This window comes from Pararge aegeria, chromosome 13, assembly GCF_905163445.1.
Source record: "Pararge aegeria chromosome 13, ilParAegt1.1, whole genome shotgun sequence".
NCBI lineage: Eukaryota > Metazoa > Arthropoda > Insecta > Lepidoptera > Nymphalidae > Pararge > Pararge aegeria.
Window position 1 is genome coordinate 9,560,157 of NC_053192.1, and position 21,723 is coordinate 9,581,879.

The 21,723-nt window shown below is 36.4% G+C and overlaps 1 protein-coding gene across 4 annotated transcripts in view; it reads left to right on the plus strand.

Annotated features, from left to right (window-relative positions):
• LOC120629014 (protein alan shepard) overlaps positions 1-21,723 on the plus strand; it is a 145,605-nt gene that overhangs the window by 92,710 nt on the left and 31,172 nt on the right. For 2 of the 4 annotated variants that reach the window (XM_039897735.1, XM_039897737.1), the window contains exon 2: positions 11,013-11,231. In XM_039897735.1, the coding sequence (XP_039753669.1) occupies positions 11,097-11,231 (135 nt within the window). In that variant the 5' untranslated portion in view covers positions 11,013-11,096. Of the gene's footprint in view, positions 1-11,012; positions 11,232-21,723 lie in introns of those variants that run through there. The other 2 variants (XM_039897738.1, XM_039897734.1) reach the window with 2 other exon arrangements.

Below are 21,723 nucleotides of genomic sequence, written 5' to 3' on the forward strand. Positions count from 1 at the left end.
AGCAAAAACTGCTGAATAATAACCCCACTGTTCTAGCACTCGTACAAGCTTTATGCCGCACAAATGATAAAGTCATGACACGCTATGCGCATTTCACAGGAGAATGTAGAGTGAGTTGCTGTTTAATGAAAATATTTTATAGGCACACAATATACTAAAAGTAACCATGATGAAATTAAAAAAGACCCAACCGAAGCCGGTTAAAAATTAAAGAAGATTATTTCTTTCAAAATACACTTTTTTAATACTAATACTAATTATTTGAATGTCCCACTATTGAGCAAGCGCCTCATCTGTAACAGGAGAAAGGGATTTTAAACCTAGTTCCTTTGAGTTGAAGAACACGCAAAAATCATAATCCTTCATAGTCGGATAATATCACTACAACAGCAATCATAATGTGTTTGGCATGTGCCGAATGCGCCTGAGCGCCCGACTGATATAACATGATCATACATACCACATCTGCAAAATAAAACGCACCGTACACTGTTAAAGATATTTTTGTTTAATTTTAAGAAACCTTACGTTTTTGAGGTCACATTTATTCAGCGAATGGACCCATTAACCCATTGCGAATCAACCAATTGCTTACATCAATATCCATGAACAACCTTACACAAAACGCATCAAACTATCAATACGCATACGATACTCGACTAATGATATTGTACCGATCGACACGTATCGAGTTTACGAATTTCTTTTAAATTGTTGTGGCGTGAAGAAAATATCAATTAAACAAGCCACACTGTGCAGTGTGCACTTGAATGCAATAATTGCCTCACGTATTCGAATCGTATGAAAGTCGCGGGCCTCTGTTCATACCGATTGCTTAATTGTTCACGCGTGTATCATTCGTTGTAAAAACAGATAAGTACTTGCACAATTACACATGAAGAACTTCGTAATGAATTGTGCATTCAACTTGTTTTGTTTTGTTTTAATACATATAATGAAAAGGTTGAAAGGAAACAGGTTTGTTTTATATGAAGTTTTCCCGTTACTATATCGTGGAAAGAACTCTATACTATAATAAAAAACGTATTTAACTGATACTTAAAAGGGTAGCACAGTTCAATTATTGCTTAGAGTACCAACGCCGGTTTTTATTTTTTTTTGTCTAATAAAATGCAGCCACTTATAAGGACATAAAACAAATTAGCCATCTTTAAAAAAGTTTTTCCCAAACCTTGAATAAATTATACTTTGCAGTGAAAAGAGAAAAATATGATTATATCATTCAAAGAGTTTGAGAGGCCCATTAGCAAACAGAAACTTTGGCACAAAAAGATTTCAAACTTGAGTATCATTTTTAACCGACCTGGAAGTCTTCAAAAACCATTGACTCAATTTCAAAGAGTTTAATTCCTAAAGAGCACTAACCGAGAAACCGGAATAAAGTACGCTTTACCCGAAAGACATTCATTTGTAAAATTATTTTATCCCCTAACCAGAAACTAGGATATCGAGATGTTTATTTTATAGATACGTCTATCTATCTAGACGTCAGAGAATACTAAAACGATAGAAATTACTCACATCGCTGATAAACTAACAATTTGTGGGCGGTATTTGGAATTTGGGGAAGACAACTGCGCTCGTCATCATGGCTTTGTTTGCGGCTATGAACTCGTAATCAATGGAGGCGGGGGTGGCGACGCCGCAGTTGAAATGTCTAAGGCGACGGCACGGATTGACCTCATCTAAGATGATTGCCGAGACTGTTCAGTTTCTCCCCCTAAGTAGATTAGATTCGATTTAAGATCTTTCTTATAATACAAGCTTATAGAAATACAACGTTTAATTATACTATACAAATTATATAAACACCTTTATTCGGCATAGAAAATCTATTTAATGCATGACGAAAACATCGGTCTAAGAACCTGCGTTGAAAGGAAAGATAATCCAGAAAGCTCATATATACAAGTCAAGGTACGTAGATATTATTTAATGCGATAAAATACCTTTTAATTTAGATAAATTATATTTTAAACTTTGCAAAAAAATTTTGACTCTCAATATATCACATTGGGTTTGCTTTTACGTAACACAAAAGTTTTCAAATACCCAGCCTTAACAGTATTATAATCGTACAAGAAAACATAACCGATAGTAAGCCACACGCGATAAAAGAAAAGCAAGAAATAATAAATCGGATAGGTACAGTTAAACTAGTTGTATTCCCAGATTAATTATTTGACTTGATATATGTATTACGTTTTAAAGATTAGCAAGCAATCAACAATATAGCTTTCTGAACAGAAATAGATGGATACTTGACGACATATTATGCCGTACCTTTTGGGCAATTGAACCTGATTAAAATTTTGGAGTCTAGTACACAATCGAATAAAATTGACTCTATTTACAGATCAACAAGCTTTTTTTATACCTCGGAAGTTAGTACTATGTATTACCAGAAAAAAAAGTCGATATTCACTCAGTTCAAGTTATTTCCTTCAATATATACTGTACTCATATGGTCATGCATCAATGGTAAGAAGACGTTCCTAAGAACAAACCTGCCTTAGTTTTAGGATCATTGAACAGTATTAAACTATACATTGTTGTCAATCTATTTATCTAAACTAAAAAGATTACATGTATTATTAAACATTTTTTTTTGAAATAAGTTGATTTGCTCTTTGAGAGCACGATAATATCATTTACTTTAAATAACTACAGCATGTTTTTCATCTGGTACTGCAAAACCATGACAGTACGTTTTTTTTTTATTACTAATTTTTGACGTAACAAAATCATTAATAAACGTTGGGCGTTTACGTTCGTTTATTAAAGATATGTTTGCAAGTACTAATAACAATTTTGATGCAGCATTACACTAGGTACATCTAGTATTTGTCGAATTCAGTAATTTAGTATTTTAATTTTTTAGTAACACTATTCAATATTATTAAAACGAACTAGTTTTGTTAGCTGTTAAAGCAGTTAAAAGCCGGTCGGGCAAATCTTTTAAATGTGCTGAAGGATTTTAGGTACCTACGCTGTATGTAGCCTTTGAGACCGTTTTTATTGCCTCCTACTGACTGGCCGTTAAAGTGTCCACTAATATTGTTAGACGGTTGGCGAGTATTGCTTTCACTTTCTGTAATTTTATTTCATACTGGTTTTTCTCTCCAGTTTCGAAGTTCAATATCCTTTTAGGTACAAAGCTTTATATCTACTTTGTATTATTCAATTTGTATATATTGGATTCTACAATTCTACTAATTTGTTTACATATGCTTTTAACGTTAGGCATGGTTAGTCAACATTTCATCCTTTTATCTTTCTAAGATAATAAGTTCTTAAGAGCAACTGAATCTTTATCCTCAGTCGTATGTATTTGATCAAACATATATTTTAAACTTTGTTTGCATACGCATGCAATAAATACCTATAGAATAGACGGACATTTATTTAACTTTAAGACGATGCAGCTAAATAATGTAGGCGTTTCTTTTACACTCTGCTCTTTATCCTCAGTAAAACTCCAACCTAACAAAGTCTTATATCCTTGAAAAAAAAAAAGAAGCATCTTTAGGCGCGTCGTCGAGACATAGTCGCGACCCACCGACGCCAATGTTCTCACTCGATATAAAACTATATCTACCCAGCGAAAATCTTAAATTCCTTACCACTAGATGACAAGCGCCTTTGCGCTCTACACTAGGTCCATATATATATTTTTGCTTCTATCTCTCCCATCGATTTATGTCTCGCAAGAAAACTGCTCATAAACTAGTAAAATAAGGTACTTATGTAACATATTCTATTACGCCACCGATTTCGACGTTTTTCCTTATAGTAATTTCAAATGTCTTTTTACTATTTGGTTTTTATTACACCACAAGTTAGCCCTTGAATGCAATCTCACCTAGTGGTAAGTGACAATCGAGTCTAAGAGGGTAGCGGTCTAACCGGATAGAAAGTACGTAAGTAATCCATACCAGTAGCGTGCATTGTTTCTTTCCAGGGTATGCATACAGTGGAAATATTGCATTAAATGGCACAAAAAGCACATGTATGAAGTGCACACCACTGATCCATACCCCTAATAGTTTTCTACGCGACATCGGACAGGAACGTTAAATCGCCTAGCGATCCAGATCCAGAAGTATACTTGTTAATTTTCTATATCAAGTTTTCAGGTAGTGCAGGGCATATTTAAATTATGACAGCAGATGTAATGTTTTCAAACTATTTCTTACGAAATAATTCAATTTGCTTTTCGTGTTAATATTTCGTAAACTAAGAAAGTGTTATAAGTACAATTAGATATAATTGGCTTAATAATCGTGACCGCGTTAGCGTACCTACCTACCACACCACATTCACTTTATAAATGTTACAGCTATAGGAGGAAAAACTAACGAAATATCCGATCGTTGCCTCAAATAGTTATTGTGGCCTCAGGTGAATACAGCCCAAAAACGCAATGGTAAAAGAGCTGACGAATACCAAAATTTACCTACCTACTACTTAACTAGAAGTTGCAGGTTTGAATATTGTTCTTTAAAAACTTTAAAATAAGTAATCAACAGTCATTCCCAGTTTGAGATAGATTCATAACCAAAGAACAAAACTTTCGCGGATTACATATTTTTAACAACTCCCTCAATATGGATATCAAATAAAAGGGCTTGACTAGATAGATAATGTACACAAAGAAAGACAAGTTTTTTTTTTTAGTTTTACCTCTGAACTCAAAAACGGGGTGTTAAAAGTAAAACCGTTGGGTGTGTCAGTCTGTGTAGGGTAAAGTAGGTCCCTACCACACCACTTCAGACGTAGGCATTTAGTGTTATAACTTTAAAACAAAGCTGCTCAAATTTTTATCGGGTTCGTATCCCGTTCGTTCGAGTTGTATTAAAACTATCCTATCGACCAGTGTGTTCTGATGTGGGCTTTCGAACCCAAAGAAAACGTCAGCATAATCGATCATTAAGAATCTTTATTCTACTCTGATTCCGACCGCACACATACTCTCACTAAGCGGATTTTCGGCTTAGCGTCTGACAGTCCTACTCACCTTTTTTTTTTTGAATAAGCTAAAAAAACCAGTCATGTGCGCTACGGTTTCCGATTTATAAATGTTCAGTACAGTATATTTTTGTCCAAAAAATGGATGTGGTTCAGCTTAAATCTAAAAATAATACTCCTCTTACATTTTTATGTAATTAAAGGTTATATATTAACCTTTTTTATTTTGGTTATTACAGAAAAATGTTCCAGCCTTTATTATAACATCTTTGTTGTCTATTCTTATTTTCCGATTCTGGGTATAAAAATAATTAATCCCAAGAATTTTTAGGGTTCCGTTACCAATATTGAAAATCGAACCTTTATGGTACTCTGTCACAACTTTACATAGAAGTAACCACAAATGCAATCATCTTTATAGTTTGGATGGCTTAAATCGTAATAATGGAATTACATGATAAGTGGAGTTCGTAGCATAATACGAAATTGCTTCATATTTTGTTTTCCATACCAAAATGTTTTTATGTAATTCCAAAACGCAAAGTTTTTGACTTGTCTCTTCCCCTGGAGTTAAAAAATGTTAGGTTTTTCGGTATTGTATATAATATTTTATCAATCAGTTTGATCATTATATACCATTTAAATAGTTATTTGGAATAATAAATATAATACCAAAATAACTATTGATATGTTTTCTTCCGAGATAAGGAACCCTCGGTGCGTAAGTCTGTCTCTCGCTTGCCGGCTTTTATTTTCCTTTTATGCGGTATACTAAATATAGTTATAAAGAATGAGGGCGCTATTTAGGCACTTGGAAAAAAATAACAAAGCTCTGATCCCTCAAGTTTCCCGGACGGTTTTGGGAATTCCGTGACTCAAATAATTAAGTCCCAAGATGGGGGTCGTGCGGGTGAAATTATACATTGTTATTACCACTATAAATCTCATTTTCGGTGAACGCACTCGACCGGAATAACAAACGTCATGTAGGTAAGCTATGAAAGCCTCCGCTCATTTATCGAATCAACTCCAACTTTTGATTCATCATCAACAAGTCGTCCCCTAGTCGACCACGGCCATCTACTAATACGCTTAGTATCCCATTTGCACGCTCGCAAACATGGAGTCGCTTTCGCGAATCGAAATATAATGACGTCATATCAAAATTGACCTACTGCTACTTATCATTCTTATATTTAAAACGTTCAACCAAAAAGACTAGCTAAAGATCTGTGCCCAATTCGAGCTTGAAACCAATTAACTTAAGTTAAATTTTGCTCTAGACGTTCCAGCGATTCGATAATCGGTAACTTTACGACTCTACGATTGCTTGCGTACTAATCACGTACAGTATACAACTCATCATCGAATATCACTCCTAGCACACGGATTAAACGGCACAGCAACAAAAAGTAAGCGGGCTAGGTGCCACACTAGGGTTACCATTTTCACAGTTTTCATAACAACTTAATTTGTGACGCACGACATAATGCTCAGTTTTATTTGCTCTAATTTTAGTCGAGTTTGTGGTGACGGTACTATATGGAATTCATTGGTCTTGCCGGATTTGGGAATGTGTATAACAGGATTTAAAAAACCTAACACGATTTCAACTGGTTGGTTGGAGGTTCGCATAGTAGTGTACTAATGGAAGATATGCTTATTTCTAAAATGTTGTACGTAATATATCGATTGATTGATTTAGCCTTTCGGCAATCATAATATCAGCATCATCATATCAACCCATTACCGACCCACTACAGGGCACGGGTCTCCTCCCAGAGTGTTAAGGCCGTAGTCCATCACGCTGGCCCAGTGCGGATTGGTGGACTCCACACACCTTTAAGTACATTATGCGGAACTCTCGGGCATGTAGGTCAGGCTGCATTCATAATAATAATAACGATTGCATATTATGTTATCTGTTCGTAAATGTTGTCAAATTGTAATGGAATCAACATCCGGCAACATCTTTAAAAGGAAAAAGAATAATTTAAATCGGTATAGGTTTCACGGACATTTTTCTTTAACCCTTTGTGTAAACCGTCGAATGGGTCCGGTCCGGTGCCCAAGAAATGCTTTCTATGATGTCAATTTTAACCCCTCACAACTGGCTGTCAAGAAATAAAGCTTTTTGTTAAATTGGAACAGCGTAGATTTAATACAGCCAAAATATCTCCATCATAAAAAAAGGCCAGACCCAGTAGTAGGTTATTGCTAAAATATCTTAGTAAAAACAGATAAGAGATGTAATTTAATGATTATTAACTTAGAACTACCAAGATATAGAAAAAAAATAAACCACTATAATTACTAGAGGTAATTTTAGTCGCTCTAAATAACAATAAAATAACTAATATTGTATGTAGCAAACACTAACACCGTTTTGTACTGTGGTTTATATATTAGTCATACAAATAGGTAGGGTAGGTGTAATAATGTATAAAGATTGCGAAGCAAGATTGGAATAAGTTGTAATAATCCTACACATCATGATAAAGCCAGACGCTTGCGAAAGTCTCTCACAGCCGCCTCGTCATGGCTCTCGGCTCAAGATGCCTAGATGCCAATCTCTCGTAGTTATATGTCTACATCAGACCTGTCTGTGTATGACGTAACGTTGAAGGTATACGTAAAAAGTAGTTAAAGTTGGAAGCATTGTAGCGCCAGTGCATTTTTTGAAAATTGATATGAATGAAATACTTAGATAAAATGCATCAATATAATATGAAATATCGACATATAATGCTTCAGAAATGAGTTTTGAAACTGCTTTGATACCATACAAATCCAACGGAGGTTGTTTACGTTTGTATGATTCAATAAGCCATGTAGGTAACTAACTAACTCAACTATTTAGATAACTGTTCGTTGGTAGCTATCATATATTCAATACGATGATCATAATCATGATGCCATGACGGCGAGAGACATATGTGCCTCAAAATCTGCAACTGAAAACGCAAAGGTAAATTAAACTAAAATAGAACATTTTGCCAAGTAAATTAATTATTCTTAACCCTGATTTATTGACGGCAAGAATTCCACAATGGTTAAGTGTGTTATAGTGCTTTCTTTAGTATCTGTTAAGTTAACAGGGCCTTTTAAAACCAAATACAAGTTAAAGCTCTTTCTAAAGATATATTTTTTTTACTCTTCACTTACCTATCTACTCTGCTTCCATCTTGGGAGGTATTAAACTTTACTTACTTTTTTAATACAGTTCAATTTGAAGAGGGTATTGGTGCTTTGCTTCTGAGATAGACTTATAAAAATAAGTGTATTTAGATCATCATAATCTCAACCAATCAACGTCCAATGATGGGACTATATTAGTGCTAGATCAAAATTCCACAGTCTTATTGCGTCCAGTCCAGCTATCTGCGACTTGTTCGATGGCCACCGTCCACCTAGTCAGGGGTCTACCAATGATGCGTTTGCCGGTGTGAGGACATTATTCCAGCACCGTGGCTTCCATCGGTTATCGGAGCTATGCGCCCGCTCAGGTTTGCAATTCGATGAGCTATGACGGTAACTTGGGTACTTCTATGGATATCCTATTCCTATTTTGATAACGACTCACTCCGAGCACAGCTTTCATCATAGCTCACGTGTGAATATCAAGTAACTCTACATCGGTAAGGAAAATCGTTGTCCAAGTTGATATTCAGAAAGGTAGAAAACTCACAGTCAAGCACATATTGTGACAAATAAGTTGTATGGAAATCTTTTAACTAATTAAATCGACAGATCATAAAGTAGTAGGTACTTGCTGTCCTTTTCAAAATGTTTCTTGCAGAAAAGGACAGTATTATTATTAGAACTGTCAATTTAGAGTTATACGATAGAAATAGAACCTTTGTTTCCGTTAATAGCGCACCATGGAGATCGTTGATTTGATTATTATTCCAGTAACGCTGTGTTCTTACCTAAATTGTTCTCAATATGCATTTACTTTTTTCTTACATAATTATAAAAATTGATATAAAAAAGTGTGAATTTTTAATATATAATTGGTAAAGTTAATGGACAAAAATGTTCATTAATTTATAGTAGCTCATTAACTTTAGAAATGTTCAGTTGCAAATATTACTTGTATAATTAACGAGACTTTCAAATCTAGATTAGTTTCACTCTAGCATCCTGGTTACGGTCTGAAAATGTGAAGTGGTATTTATAAACGGAAACAAGTTTTGTTCATCATTAGATAGCTCTTTCTTAGTCTCACCATTACAATCTGTATGTAGAATTTCGGAAATGGATATGGGGTGTTTGTTAGAAGAATTTTAGAAACACGAAGTTTTAAACATTTTTTTTGGTACAATGGGAAGATTTTTATACTTAATAGTTCCTATTCTTTTCAATGTTTTCGAAAATAAATAAGAACCCGTGTTTGCATATGGATACTATTTAGGTTGCTTAAAAATAGTTTCAAACTCAAACTAGGGATATAATGTATTATTTTGATTTAGTAAAAACTTAACAGGTCGTTTGGGACCCTCGTAGGTTTTGGTTTAAGTTGGCGAACAATTATGTAAACATATATGTATGAACACTTCATAAGTGCTTGTGATAGGCCTACATGAATAAAGAAATTTTGAATTAAAATTTTTAAAATATATTTTATTTTACAAGACCTTTAGTGGATCGCCAATAAATAATCAGCACGTATTTGTCATTTATGTTTTATTATCGGATATCGAAGGGAATCGGAAAAGACGGACGAGTGTGGGCATTCTGATTTTTACGGTGCGAATAAAAAGCTAAATATTGAATAAGTATAATATACTTTTTTCTAATATAGAGACATAAGTCTACTTTTATACCTCAATATGTGCTCGATAATATAGTGACTACAAAAAATCCCCTGATGTGTTTATCGGATATCGGTTTTAACTTATTGTAGTTTAAACCTAAAGCCACTCCACGAAAGCTGTTGATTTAACATGTCCCAACGTATGTGAGTGACATTAAAATTTCGAGTTAATCGCTTAAAAGTTTCCTGAAGGCTGCACAGATTAGCTGGATCAAACCGATATCTAACCAGGATGTGTTTGACGGATTTAGCTTATAGGACCACCCGGACTTTATCTACGTAGAACGTCGTAGCTTATTTACACGTAGCGAATGGCGGGATTTTCTGTCATTTATTTCAGTACTCGCTGATTAACGACGCTGTAAAGCCCATATTTTAAAATTGGACCTAACATGGTCTAGATTAAAAGTACTGCCCGTCTACTGCAGCCTACCTTTCATGGCAACTAGTTCGATCCCCAGCACCTGTAACTTTTCATGAATTATATGTGTACATGTTTTAAGAGTGAAAATATGGTGAGGAAACCTGCATGCCTAAGAGATCTCTTTAATTTTTTCAAAGGCGCGTGTACTACCAAAGCACATGGCCGTGTGGCTACGTCCAATTAAGTACCTTCTCATTCTGAGAAGCCCCGTGAAGCTCTGTAGTGGGTTAATAATGATCCCATGCTATACCAGGGTAGCGTTTCAGTGAGATTTCAAAAATAGCCTTTAATACTTATGCACGCACGTACTTCGTACATACGGCGAAATTTTTCACAAAGATAGATAGATTACATCGTGGAAAAGGACATAGAGACGTTATTTATGTAACTTTTAATTTCTATACCACATCATTAACATACACAAAAATAAAATAAAAACAGAAACATGTAGAAAGAAGTAGAATACAAGAGGTGGCCTTATCACTTAACAGCGACCAAGCATCCGAGACAAGATGCATCCAAGACAAGAAGCATCCGAGACAAGATGTCTTGATCACATCTTGTCTCGGTTCCCGAGGGATTTAAAATACTATTTTCACCAACACCTTGTTTTATATGGATAGACTCTAAGTTGTTTCGAATAGACATAATTACTGAATGCCTAGGTACTTGCCCTAAAGTGGGCCTGTAATGGGTTTATTATTGAATAATGAAGATACCTGCTATTTTACTGATGTGATGTCGAATCTGCTATTTCACTGAATTCCTTTCTTTTGTCTGCAGAGCAGCGGCGGTTGTCGTGCAGCGAGCGGCGCGGGCGGCGCAGTGACGGTCGCGAGCGCGGGCGCGGGCGCGTGCGCGGCGCGCATGGCGAGCGCGGGCGCGCAGTTCCGCGGCGGCACGCAGCAGTGGGCCGCGGCCTACGCGCCGCCGCCCTGCCGCTACCCGCCGCCGCAGCCGCAGCCCTACGCGGCGGCACCCAGCCCCTACACGCCGCACCAGGTAAGCTAAGCCTATCCATAAAACTTAAAACAACACCCTTCAGATCGGGACACAGCATTGCAGCGATGCTGCTTGTCGAGGGAAACAAGGACGGCGCGAGTACTTCCCCGGGAAAGTTCTGTCACTGCTATTCTAAAACTAAATTAATCATCATCATCAACAACAACAGCCCACAAGCGTCCACTGCTGAACATACACACACGGTCCTCCGCGTTTCTCATCCAGCCGCTTCCAGCCACCTTTTTAAGGTCATCTGTCCAGCCGGCTGGAGGTCGTCCCACACTGCGCTTACCGATTCGCGGTCTCCACTCCAGAACACGTCTGCCCCAACGGCCATCGATCCTTTGACAGACATGACCCACCCACTGCCACTTCAACTTGCTTATCCTATGAGCTATGTCGGTGACCTTGGTTCTTCTAGGGACCGTCGATTCGTCGTTGCAAATTCTATCCCGAAGAGAGACTCTCAACATAGCTCGCTCCATAGCGCGTTGCGCGACTTTAAACTTGTAGACCAGGTCGACTGTCAGTGTCCACGTCTCGGCTCCATAAATTAATCAATACATTACTATTCAAAAAAAGCGGTGATAACCCAGTGGATAGGACTTTGACACTTCGGGAGGGCGAGTTCGAATCCCAGCACGCACCTCTAACTTTTCACCTCTAAGTTATGTGCGTTTTAAACAATTAAAATATCACTTGCTTCAACGGTGAAGGAAAACATCGTGAGGAAACCTGCATGCCTGAGAGTTCTCCATAATGTTGGTGGACTACGGCCTTAACCCCTTTTCATTGTGAGAGGAGACGACCCGTACCCGTATGGGTTGATATAATGATGATTACTATTCAAATAAAATAATACCTACATTATTCCTCTTACTGATAAATATTGATATATACTGTTACACGTTTACACAATGGTTAGGCTTCTTTCGAATGTCAAATTACTGTTGATAGTTAGAAAATACTGTGTAACTTCACACCATATACAATTTTAAGGCCCTATCTCTAAAGGGGCCTGTACTCGGACAGTCTATCGCTTGTAAAATTCTCGCAAGCGACATAAAAGCAACGGATTGTAATATGCCCAAATACCGAGCAATAAATTCTTGACCTACCAATGCATACATTTAAAAAATGTGTAAAAACGCATCTAGTACAGCGAGGTTACTATACATTTGATGAATTCCTCAATGACAAGGTAGAATGGAAGCAGCCAGCCTCGCTCTCATCTCTAGCAAGATAGCAAAATGATTGTAAATGTTGATGTTGGAAAAGAGCAACTACTGAGTTTCTTGCCGGCTCTTCTCGGTAGAATCTGCTTTCCGAACCGGTGGTAGAGTCACACAAACATGCATACTTGACGTTTCAAAAGTGCTTATAAAGTAGGCCTACTTGAAATAAATGAATTTGAATTTGAATTTTGAATACCTAAGCGTAACCGACAAAAACCAATTACGAGTATACGGTATTAAGTTTATTTTTAATATTTTTTGCAGATAAGCAAGGTGTTCAATTTCAATTTCATACTTTTATTACTACTTAATTCAGTATTGATAGACTGGTCTAATCTTAACATGGTCAAGAGTCCATGCAGTGATATGACTTCGGCTTCACTTTCGGGAAGCTGAGTTTGGACCCCGGAACTCTGCAACTTTTCTAGGTTATGAGCAATTAAAGTAAGTGAGGAATCCTGAGAGTTCTCCATATTCTCTAAGGCGTGTGAAGTCCACCAATCCGCACTTAGCCAGCGTTGTTATCTACGGCTTATTTCGTTCTCATTCTGGGAAGAGACCCGTATCCTGTTGCAGGCCCGCTAATGGGTTTTTTATAATGAACCCTATCCAATCTATCATAGCATCACTCAACATATCTTGATACACCAACGACACTTAACGATACAAATTACAGTTATAAGTGTGACTGTAATACAATTTGAATGCACTGCGCTACGCTGCATCAATGCTTTAACGTTAAGATGAATTCCCGTATAAGCTTAGTGTAGGAATGTTATTAAATGAATATGCCATCCTGAGTTCGCGTGAGAAATTACTAATGACTAAGGACCAAACCTTTACTACGCCACACATACTTAATAGCACTACAAGCTACCTACTTGATATAATCACTGAGCATTCTTTTAGTTCCACCTATTTAGTCATTGCACGTTAAGCTAAATAAATGCTTGCTTGACGGATACAGCTTTTACTTAACAAGCTTTTAGCACCACCATTCCCACGATCCCAATATGTTCTTGTATATAATTATTTTAATAATTGATGTGTATGTGCCAATTTAACCTCGCCCTATTATTAACAGTAATAAAATGTTCGAGGGGTCAAATCGTTCGCTAAAATTCTACGTAGTTGCAAGGTCCTTAAACCAAAACTGTAAACTAAACAACTGTATACGAATAGCGCCTTAACGACCTCTTTAACTAATGAAATTTTGATTTTCTCTGTAGATCAGGAAGTCCAAAAAAAATAGGTCTTTATTTATACCTATACATATAAATACCAGCTCCGCTAGTATGGGCAGAAGACAACCGTATCCCCGGGGAAAGGATATAAATTTATCTTCTCCCACAGCTTTATCGACTATCAGAGCACTGGCGCACAAGTGGAAATAATATCCAAATAATATATGTGTAACAATAGACAGGGGTTAACTTCTCCTATTCCATGTTCCCGTGATTTAGCAGATGGACACGTTAATTATATCCTCTCTCAGGGTATATAATGTTTGTGTCCTGCCTGTGTTAGCCCTGTAGGAGGTAAACGGAGGTATGAGTTATAGAATTAAAACGCTATGAACCTTTAAAAATAATTTGTCATCAAGCTAATAAGAGCTTCGGAGCTTGGTCAATCCGAACTTGAGAGTCCGTTATTAGCTTGAAGTCTGTTTATTAATACGAGCCTGAGATTCCAAATTAATAGAGACACATTCTCGTTGTTATTAAGAATCTGTGGTCACTGGCTAGACATACCTTCTTAACGAAATAGTTGAAATTCATACCACAAACTATGCGAGTAGTTATAAGTTAGTTTATAGGCAGCCACAATGAATGTCTAACGTGGCGTGAACTCCATTGTCCAGTGTTGTTATGCAACGATTCACCAATATATGCATTAGATATTTAACAGTAACGGTCTCATAAATAAGGATAACTCTTTTGCAATTCATCATCTTTATCAAAAACAATGTTTTTACTTAAACGAATATTTTTCAGTCCTCAGCATAATATGGTTCAAAATGATTTTTGAACGGAATGAGAGTCACTGGAAAACTGTATAACGATATTATTATTATTAAATGAAACAATAAACTAACGGATGCTTATGATTTCAAACGAACATAATGCGATTTCCCGTGTGATTAAAAACCCACAGTTTGCTATGTCTGTGTTCAGAAAGCGATCCCGTAGGAATCCTTTGATAGAATATAAAGTATCTTACGATGAAGATGCAAGATTTCGCTTTGCAAAATTTCGTTCAGATCGGCGACTAAGCCGACCTAAGGGAATAAATAAACATATACATCTCATTTATAATATAATAGATTGTACTTTCTTTGTCTCGCAACGAAGTATTTTCAGGATGTATTTCAATACACCAAAGTTTGTCCAGACCCATATTTTTAGAAACTGTTATACTGTGTGAACTTTCTGTAGAAACTGTAGGTACTGTGCTGTGCTAACATTAAATAAGTGATAAATGTAATTACAAACGTATAGACTAGCACTCTCCAGTGATAAGTTACTTAACAGTTAACTCCAAAACTGAAACTCCCTTGTTATTTACATAACACGTTTCTAAACTGCAATAGCGAATACAAGTAGTTTAATTTAGTCTGAGTTAGTGTAAGGCATAATTAAGCACGAAGTTAGATCATCAATTTAGCGAACCGCGTCTCGAGCACACAACACAATAACAATATAACATGATTAATGTTTCTTGGTGCGCCTACGAAATCAGAAGTGCAAGGATTAGTAGGTACGTTAGTATTTCCCTGTGTAAAGCTGGACTTCATTGGGAAAGGAATTGAAACTTCACTCAACGTCGTTTATTAGCTCTGCGATTCATTTTTGTCAACCAATTAAGAGGAATCAAGCCACTGTTTCATCTTGCTTTTCACGAATAGATAGTTAAAAAAAATGCAACTCATAAACAACGTTTTAAGATAATAATTTAGGCACATATGAAATTTACACCATACGTGAAAAAAAAACAAATATTTCCCTTAAAAAAGGTACAATATTTGGCCAGGCAACCTAGCATAGGATATGGTATAAAGGTTAAGAAATAAGGACAGAGTTTACAAAGAAAAAAAAAAGTGAAGCAAGTAATCACCTGGACTCGAACCCTTCTGGTTTTACAACATTTCCCACCTGAGCATATTATAACCTTGAATATGGTGGCAAAAACTTATTTTTGGAAATCCACCGCTTCATATTAATAATTAACTTGCGTAATTCGTGTCTAACAAACTAACAGGACAAGTTAATATGCAAATTGTAATATAACATGATTAATGTATCTTGGAGCACTCAATGTCTATATGGTGATTTGCATAAAACTTGTTAATGCACAAGTTTAAGCAAATAAAGCCCAAATAGGAACTTGTTGTGTCAATGGAGAAGTTCCAGTGAACATGCGAGGGAGCTAAGAGGGTTGGACTGTGCTATTTAAGTTTGACTCTATCTTCTTAGGTTAAATAAATTTACGACCTAGTGATACAAAAACTTAATCTTCGTTTACTACTTTGTAAGAAAAATTAAAGTTATTGAATAAAAAACAATATGAAAAAATGCATGCCTACATTTTTTTACAAATCACACAATTTATAAATCTTTTTAGATGGATATATAGACTTTATTGGACACTAACATAATATATTATTATAAACTAATACTAAAATAATATTTCCACAAACATTCGTATGCCAAAGCGGTATTATAAAAGATATATGTGTCTCTCTGTGTTAACTTAAATTATACGTTTCAAAATGGGATGCAAAAAGGTTTTTTTTATAACACTCTTGTTTACACATTATACACAGCCCTATTCGGGTTAAGTGGGAACAGGAAGGCAACAAGCGTTATTACTAGCTACTTCAGTCCCGAGCTCTGATGGGCAAACCCCTATAAACGTAATGCTGGCTAGTAGCCCACGGACCGTGAACGCTTTTAGAGAGCGTGATTCTACGCTTTGAATCACATCTGTACCTTTTTCGTGGGAGTAAAATGTTGTTTACGGTAATACACTGCAGACTTGCTATTTTATTTGTACCGCTTAGTTATATAGTTATTGGGTATAAGTTACATAGGTATTTGTCGGCCGACTGGCGCAGTGGGCAGCGACCCTGCTTTCTGAGTCTAAAGCCGTGGGTTCGATTCCCAATACTGGAAAATGATTTTGCGATGAGCAATAATGTTTTTCAGTGTCTGGGTGTTTATATGAATATTCTAAGTATTTATGTATATTATTTATGAAAATATTAATGTGTCACCTTAGTACCCATAACACAAGCTACTCTTACTTTGGGGCTAGATGGCGATGTGTGTATTATCGTAGTATGTTTATTTATTTATTAATTATTATAATAAATAAACGTTTTAGCCTTTACAGATTTGGCGATATACCTAACAGGTTTTTCGAAATTACTCACTTCGTACACTAAAAAAATGCATCCCTTTATTTCCTGAATACCCAAAAAAACTGTAAAATCTGCTTACCTAAAATGAATAGTTTTTTTTCCATTACAAGTTTGCCCTTGACTGCAATCTCACCTGATAAGCTGCTTGTTGCCGGTAAGTGATAATGCAGTTTAGGAGCCACCCTGTTAGGGGTATGGCAGTTATATTAAACCCACCCCCTCATCGGTTTTTACGCGATATCGTAACGGAACGCTAAATCGCTTAGCGGCACGTCTTTGTCGATAGGGTGATAACTAGCCACGGCCGAAGCTTCCCACCAGACAACACCAGAGAAAATTCACTGATTATAAATTCCCAAATTCCCACTGTCGGGGATCTAACCCAGGACCTCCCACTCAAAACCACAGCGCTCACCGTTTCGCCAGGGTCGTCGTCAACCTACCTAGCACGTAACAAACCAAAAATAAAAAATATGAGATTTCACCTCTCATTGGTAACCAAAAAAATTACGAAGATCATCTCAGCACGCGCATCTTTCATCCGGCATACTAATAAATAAAGCATTAACAGATAAATAACGAGACACAAGGTCGGACAGAAGGGATCGTGCATCTCGCTTGATTAAAATACATCGAGCTTTCGTTAACATATATCTGTGGTGAGTAATTACTGCACATTGATCATTGTCACGGTGCATCGAACGTTTTGAGCATCGAGACGGGGTCGACAGGCGCCCGCCCTCTTTGAGTTTACGAACCAACGTCGACATAAACCAGATGTCGCACGGGCCGTATTCACACTGCACCCTTGCCTCCCCTCCGCAAGAATCTCGTAAAAGGAATTTCTCGCGTCCTTATCGCTTTCAGAAATAAAATGTAGCGCCCCGCGTCGTACGTGTTTTATTACGAACCGTCTCCTACAGGATTTATCTCATGGCCGCGCTGAACTCTTTTCTTACAGCTCCGTGCTAAGCTACTTTATCCGGAAGTTGCTTTGTATTTTATTTTAAATATGTGAACGGCTTTACACTTCCTCATATCTTCTTTCTAACTAGAATGTTCTGGTATGTTTTAACGCTATCCACTTCTTACCTAACATGTTAAAAGCTATTTTAACACCGAAAAGTAAAAACATAATATGACGTTTCATGAAGCTACTTCTCTTGAAGAATTACCTTCAAAATGTTCTACAAAGCACATAATGTGTCACATGTGTCACCAACGTGTGTCACATATGTGAAAACATCGTTGCGAAAATAACCTTTCCTACTCAGCGATAATCATATAGATAATGTTTCATACATCCACCTGTGTCTTTTGTACGAAAATTAATATCTTAAAAACTACAATGCGCCTCACGTATCAAAATATAATGTGAAACTAAAGTGGACCAAATATAATGAAAATATATGTTTACATTTAGTAAACCATATTTTCTTTCAATATAGCCCAGGGAGTAGGACTTTAGCTTCACTTTCAGTGGGCCGAGTTCGAATCCCAGCACTCACCTCTCTTCTAAGTCATGTCTCAATAAAACTTGCTTCAACGGTTAAGGAAAACACCTGCATGCCTGAGAGTACACCGTAATGTTCTCAAAGGTGTGTGGAGTCCACCAATCCGCACTTGGCCAGCGTGGTGGACTACGGCATTAACCCCTTCTCATTGTTGGAAAACACCCGTGCCCTATAGTGGGCCGGTTATGGGTTAATGTGGTGATGATCATGGTTTTCATTCTACAGGCCAATAATAAATTAGTCGTAGCTTCGATATGTTCTACTTCAAGCATATGGTGGAGCAATAAAATTAGTCATAGACAACTTCGATGATCCTTGTCGGTCGTAAAATGATAAACCGTACAAGGCTTGGAGCAATCAATTTTAGTTGTTTGTTTTATTTAGTTTTTATGTTAGTCTGTTCATGTCTGAGTTAAGCGGCGTGAAGAGCTTTTAGTAAACATTTTCAAATTGTTTTTTAAACGTTCGGCTTTCCTTTAGCCTGATTTAAATTCTCCATTTCTATTAATATGATAATACTTCCGGCTTAATTTCCTAAGCAATCAGAAGAAAAAGCTTGTACTTTTGATTTCATGAGAAATGGACAGCTTTATGAAATTATAAAACCATAGGTTTACAACCTATATTCTACTTTATATGTATAGCGAATACTCATTCTTATTCCGACATATAAAATTGATCAGGGCTCATCGATAAAAAAATGTAAGTAGTTAGTAGGCCACATACGTTATACATACTAAGTTTCTTCTAATCAATACCAATCAAAGGCTGTAAACGTCGTCGTTCTTTGAAACAATAATTCCTTTTTAAACGATTACTTAACCTAGTTTTTGTAACTGAACCGGTAACGGCTCCCTTGTAAGGGCGACATCGGATATAGAAATGAAGCTGCACTTAAGGATTCTTTTGACCGATATAATATGGACCTAAATTAAGAAAGAAATGTAAATATCATTGTTGAAATTTGTAACTGTTTAGTGTAATAGTGCCAGACAAATTAAAAACGAAATAAACTGTGTTGAAGACGCAGGCAACAGCTAGTTATATTTATAACTATACTTTAGCTTTGTAGAGCTAAAAAAACTAATTGTAGAATAATAATTCATTTAATTTTTATAATTCCATTGCTTTTCTGATCACCACTTTCAGTTTCATAGCTAAACTAAGCTTAACTTTAGTGGAAAAGTTCATTTCGTTTCACTACCCAGCATCCCTCGTACGCATTGCTTAGCTGGCTCGTACATTCTTAATGTACAAGACAGCCTAAGTGTAGAACCCTGTTAGAACTGCCATTCCACTATCTCACCCGGGTTATCCTTTTCAAAATAAGTTAGTAAATCCCTCCTTATAACTTGGTTATCTTTGTGTGCACAGCCGCGGAACAGAGTTCCAACGCGACTAAAACTAAATAAAAATACGAAGAAAGGAAGTAAGTAACGCTCAACATTATATATTAAAACTATTTCAAAAGAGGTGTCTGATTGGGACAGACAGTTGAAATAGTGCCTAAGCATCTATGACCGGTTGATTAATGACTGCTATATGTCAACTGTCACAACGTACAGCTTGTTAGATTCATTGCGCCCTGACTAAACGAGGCAGCCTTAAATGGGTGTACTTTTTCTAAAGTAAAGGGATCGATGTTTTTTTCTTTCGTAGTAACATGTGATACGGGTGTCATCCACTCGCAGCCACAATAGGATGGGCATTAGAAAGACCCAAGGATATTGAAACAGATGCTTCGAATCGAGGCAAATTTTGCATACTGTATCGTACAAAATCGTTAAGCTAAGGCCAAACCAATATGTCTAAGCAGCCTCACCAATACCTCATCCGGCGGTTTATGCAAGAGTTATGATTGGTCACAAATGTGCACGACACCGCAAATGCGGACTGTTGCATTATTACCATATCTTATAGCAGTATTATTTCAAAATGACAGTTTATGGTTTGTCCTTAACACTATTAAAATAATACTGCCTTAAGCGAAGCGGTATCAAGCCACCTAGACGAGTCGATTTTTCCTTGCTTTTAAATACAAAAATAACTCGTATTTTAACTAACTAATAATTTTTTTTTGTTTCGAACTATCAGTTAATAAAACAATTATTACTTAGGTACTAACTGTTGCCCGAGTTTTCGTCTGAGTTTATTATGGTTTTTTACAAATCCTGTGGTAACCGTTTGTTTTTCCAGGATAAAAAGTAGCATATATTACTCTCTGCCCTTTGAACTACCTCTATGCTGAAAATAAAGTTAAATGAGTGATTAGTAAAGACGTGATGCAACGACAAACTAAGAAACACACTTTCGAATTTATATACATAATATTAATAAGGATTTTGAACCTAATAAATATCAGTAAAAAAGGGATTCTGCTTACATAGGCTATTAATTAAAACACTATACCGAAATAGATAAGAGGAATATTTCGGGATCACGGATCAACGTCGTAATAATGCATTAGCTGTTCACATCACATCCATCCAATCATTTATTTCCCCGCCATCCGCTGGAATCGTCTACTACTCACGGCCCACACACTTAACCCTCCTCGGCTCATTTTCACGCACGCCGTACCCACAAAGAATATGCTGATATATTTAAATTAATACGACACGCTCTCCAAATTTTTCTGAATGAAATTACCTTTATTCCTGGGACCGTTTTAAGGATCCACATTTTTGTATACGCCAACATTACAAAAAATTTGCAGACGCAGCTATAGCATTCTAGTTTTTAATACCAATTGTAGTTTGGAATTAAAGCTGAGACGCAAAAGAATTCTGGTCGTAAACAAGGGTTTTTATATCTTCGAGGGTGTGATTCATTATCAATCCACTCATGTTTCATAAGTTCTTATTACGAATGTACAAAAGGTACTTTAAAAGACCAGGCAGTGAATGTTAAGGAGAAAAATAAACCTATCAACTAGTCTTTGAAAAAAGAGTCAACATCAACACTTAATATTTATATTCAAGTTGAAGTACGGAAATCAGCCAGTGAAAAATCGTCCTTTGATCACCGTCTTGTTTCCAAATAAGTATCGGTAATACCGAAGATGCAGGTAATAAAAAAGAGCACTGTAATATTATAATCGAACGTAACGTGTATTGTCGTAATAAAACCATATTCCAAGTAAACATATTTAGCTATCAGGTACCAGGTATTATCGGGCTATCAGGCTTTGAGGTACAACACACATACTCGTAGCACTTTCATAACTGACTTCTCCAATCAAATAGTACATACATCATTATAACTCATTATTATTGAATTAAATTTCCGACGTGTTATTTTTATCCATCGCTTTTTATGTACAA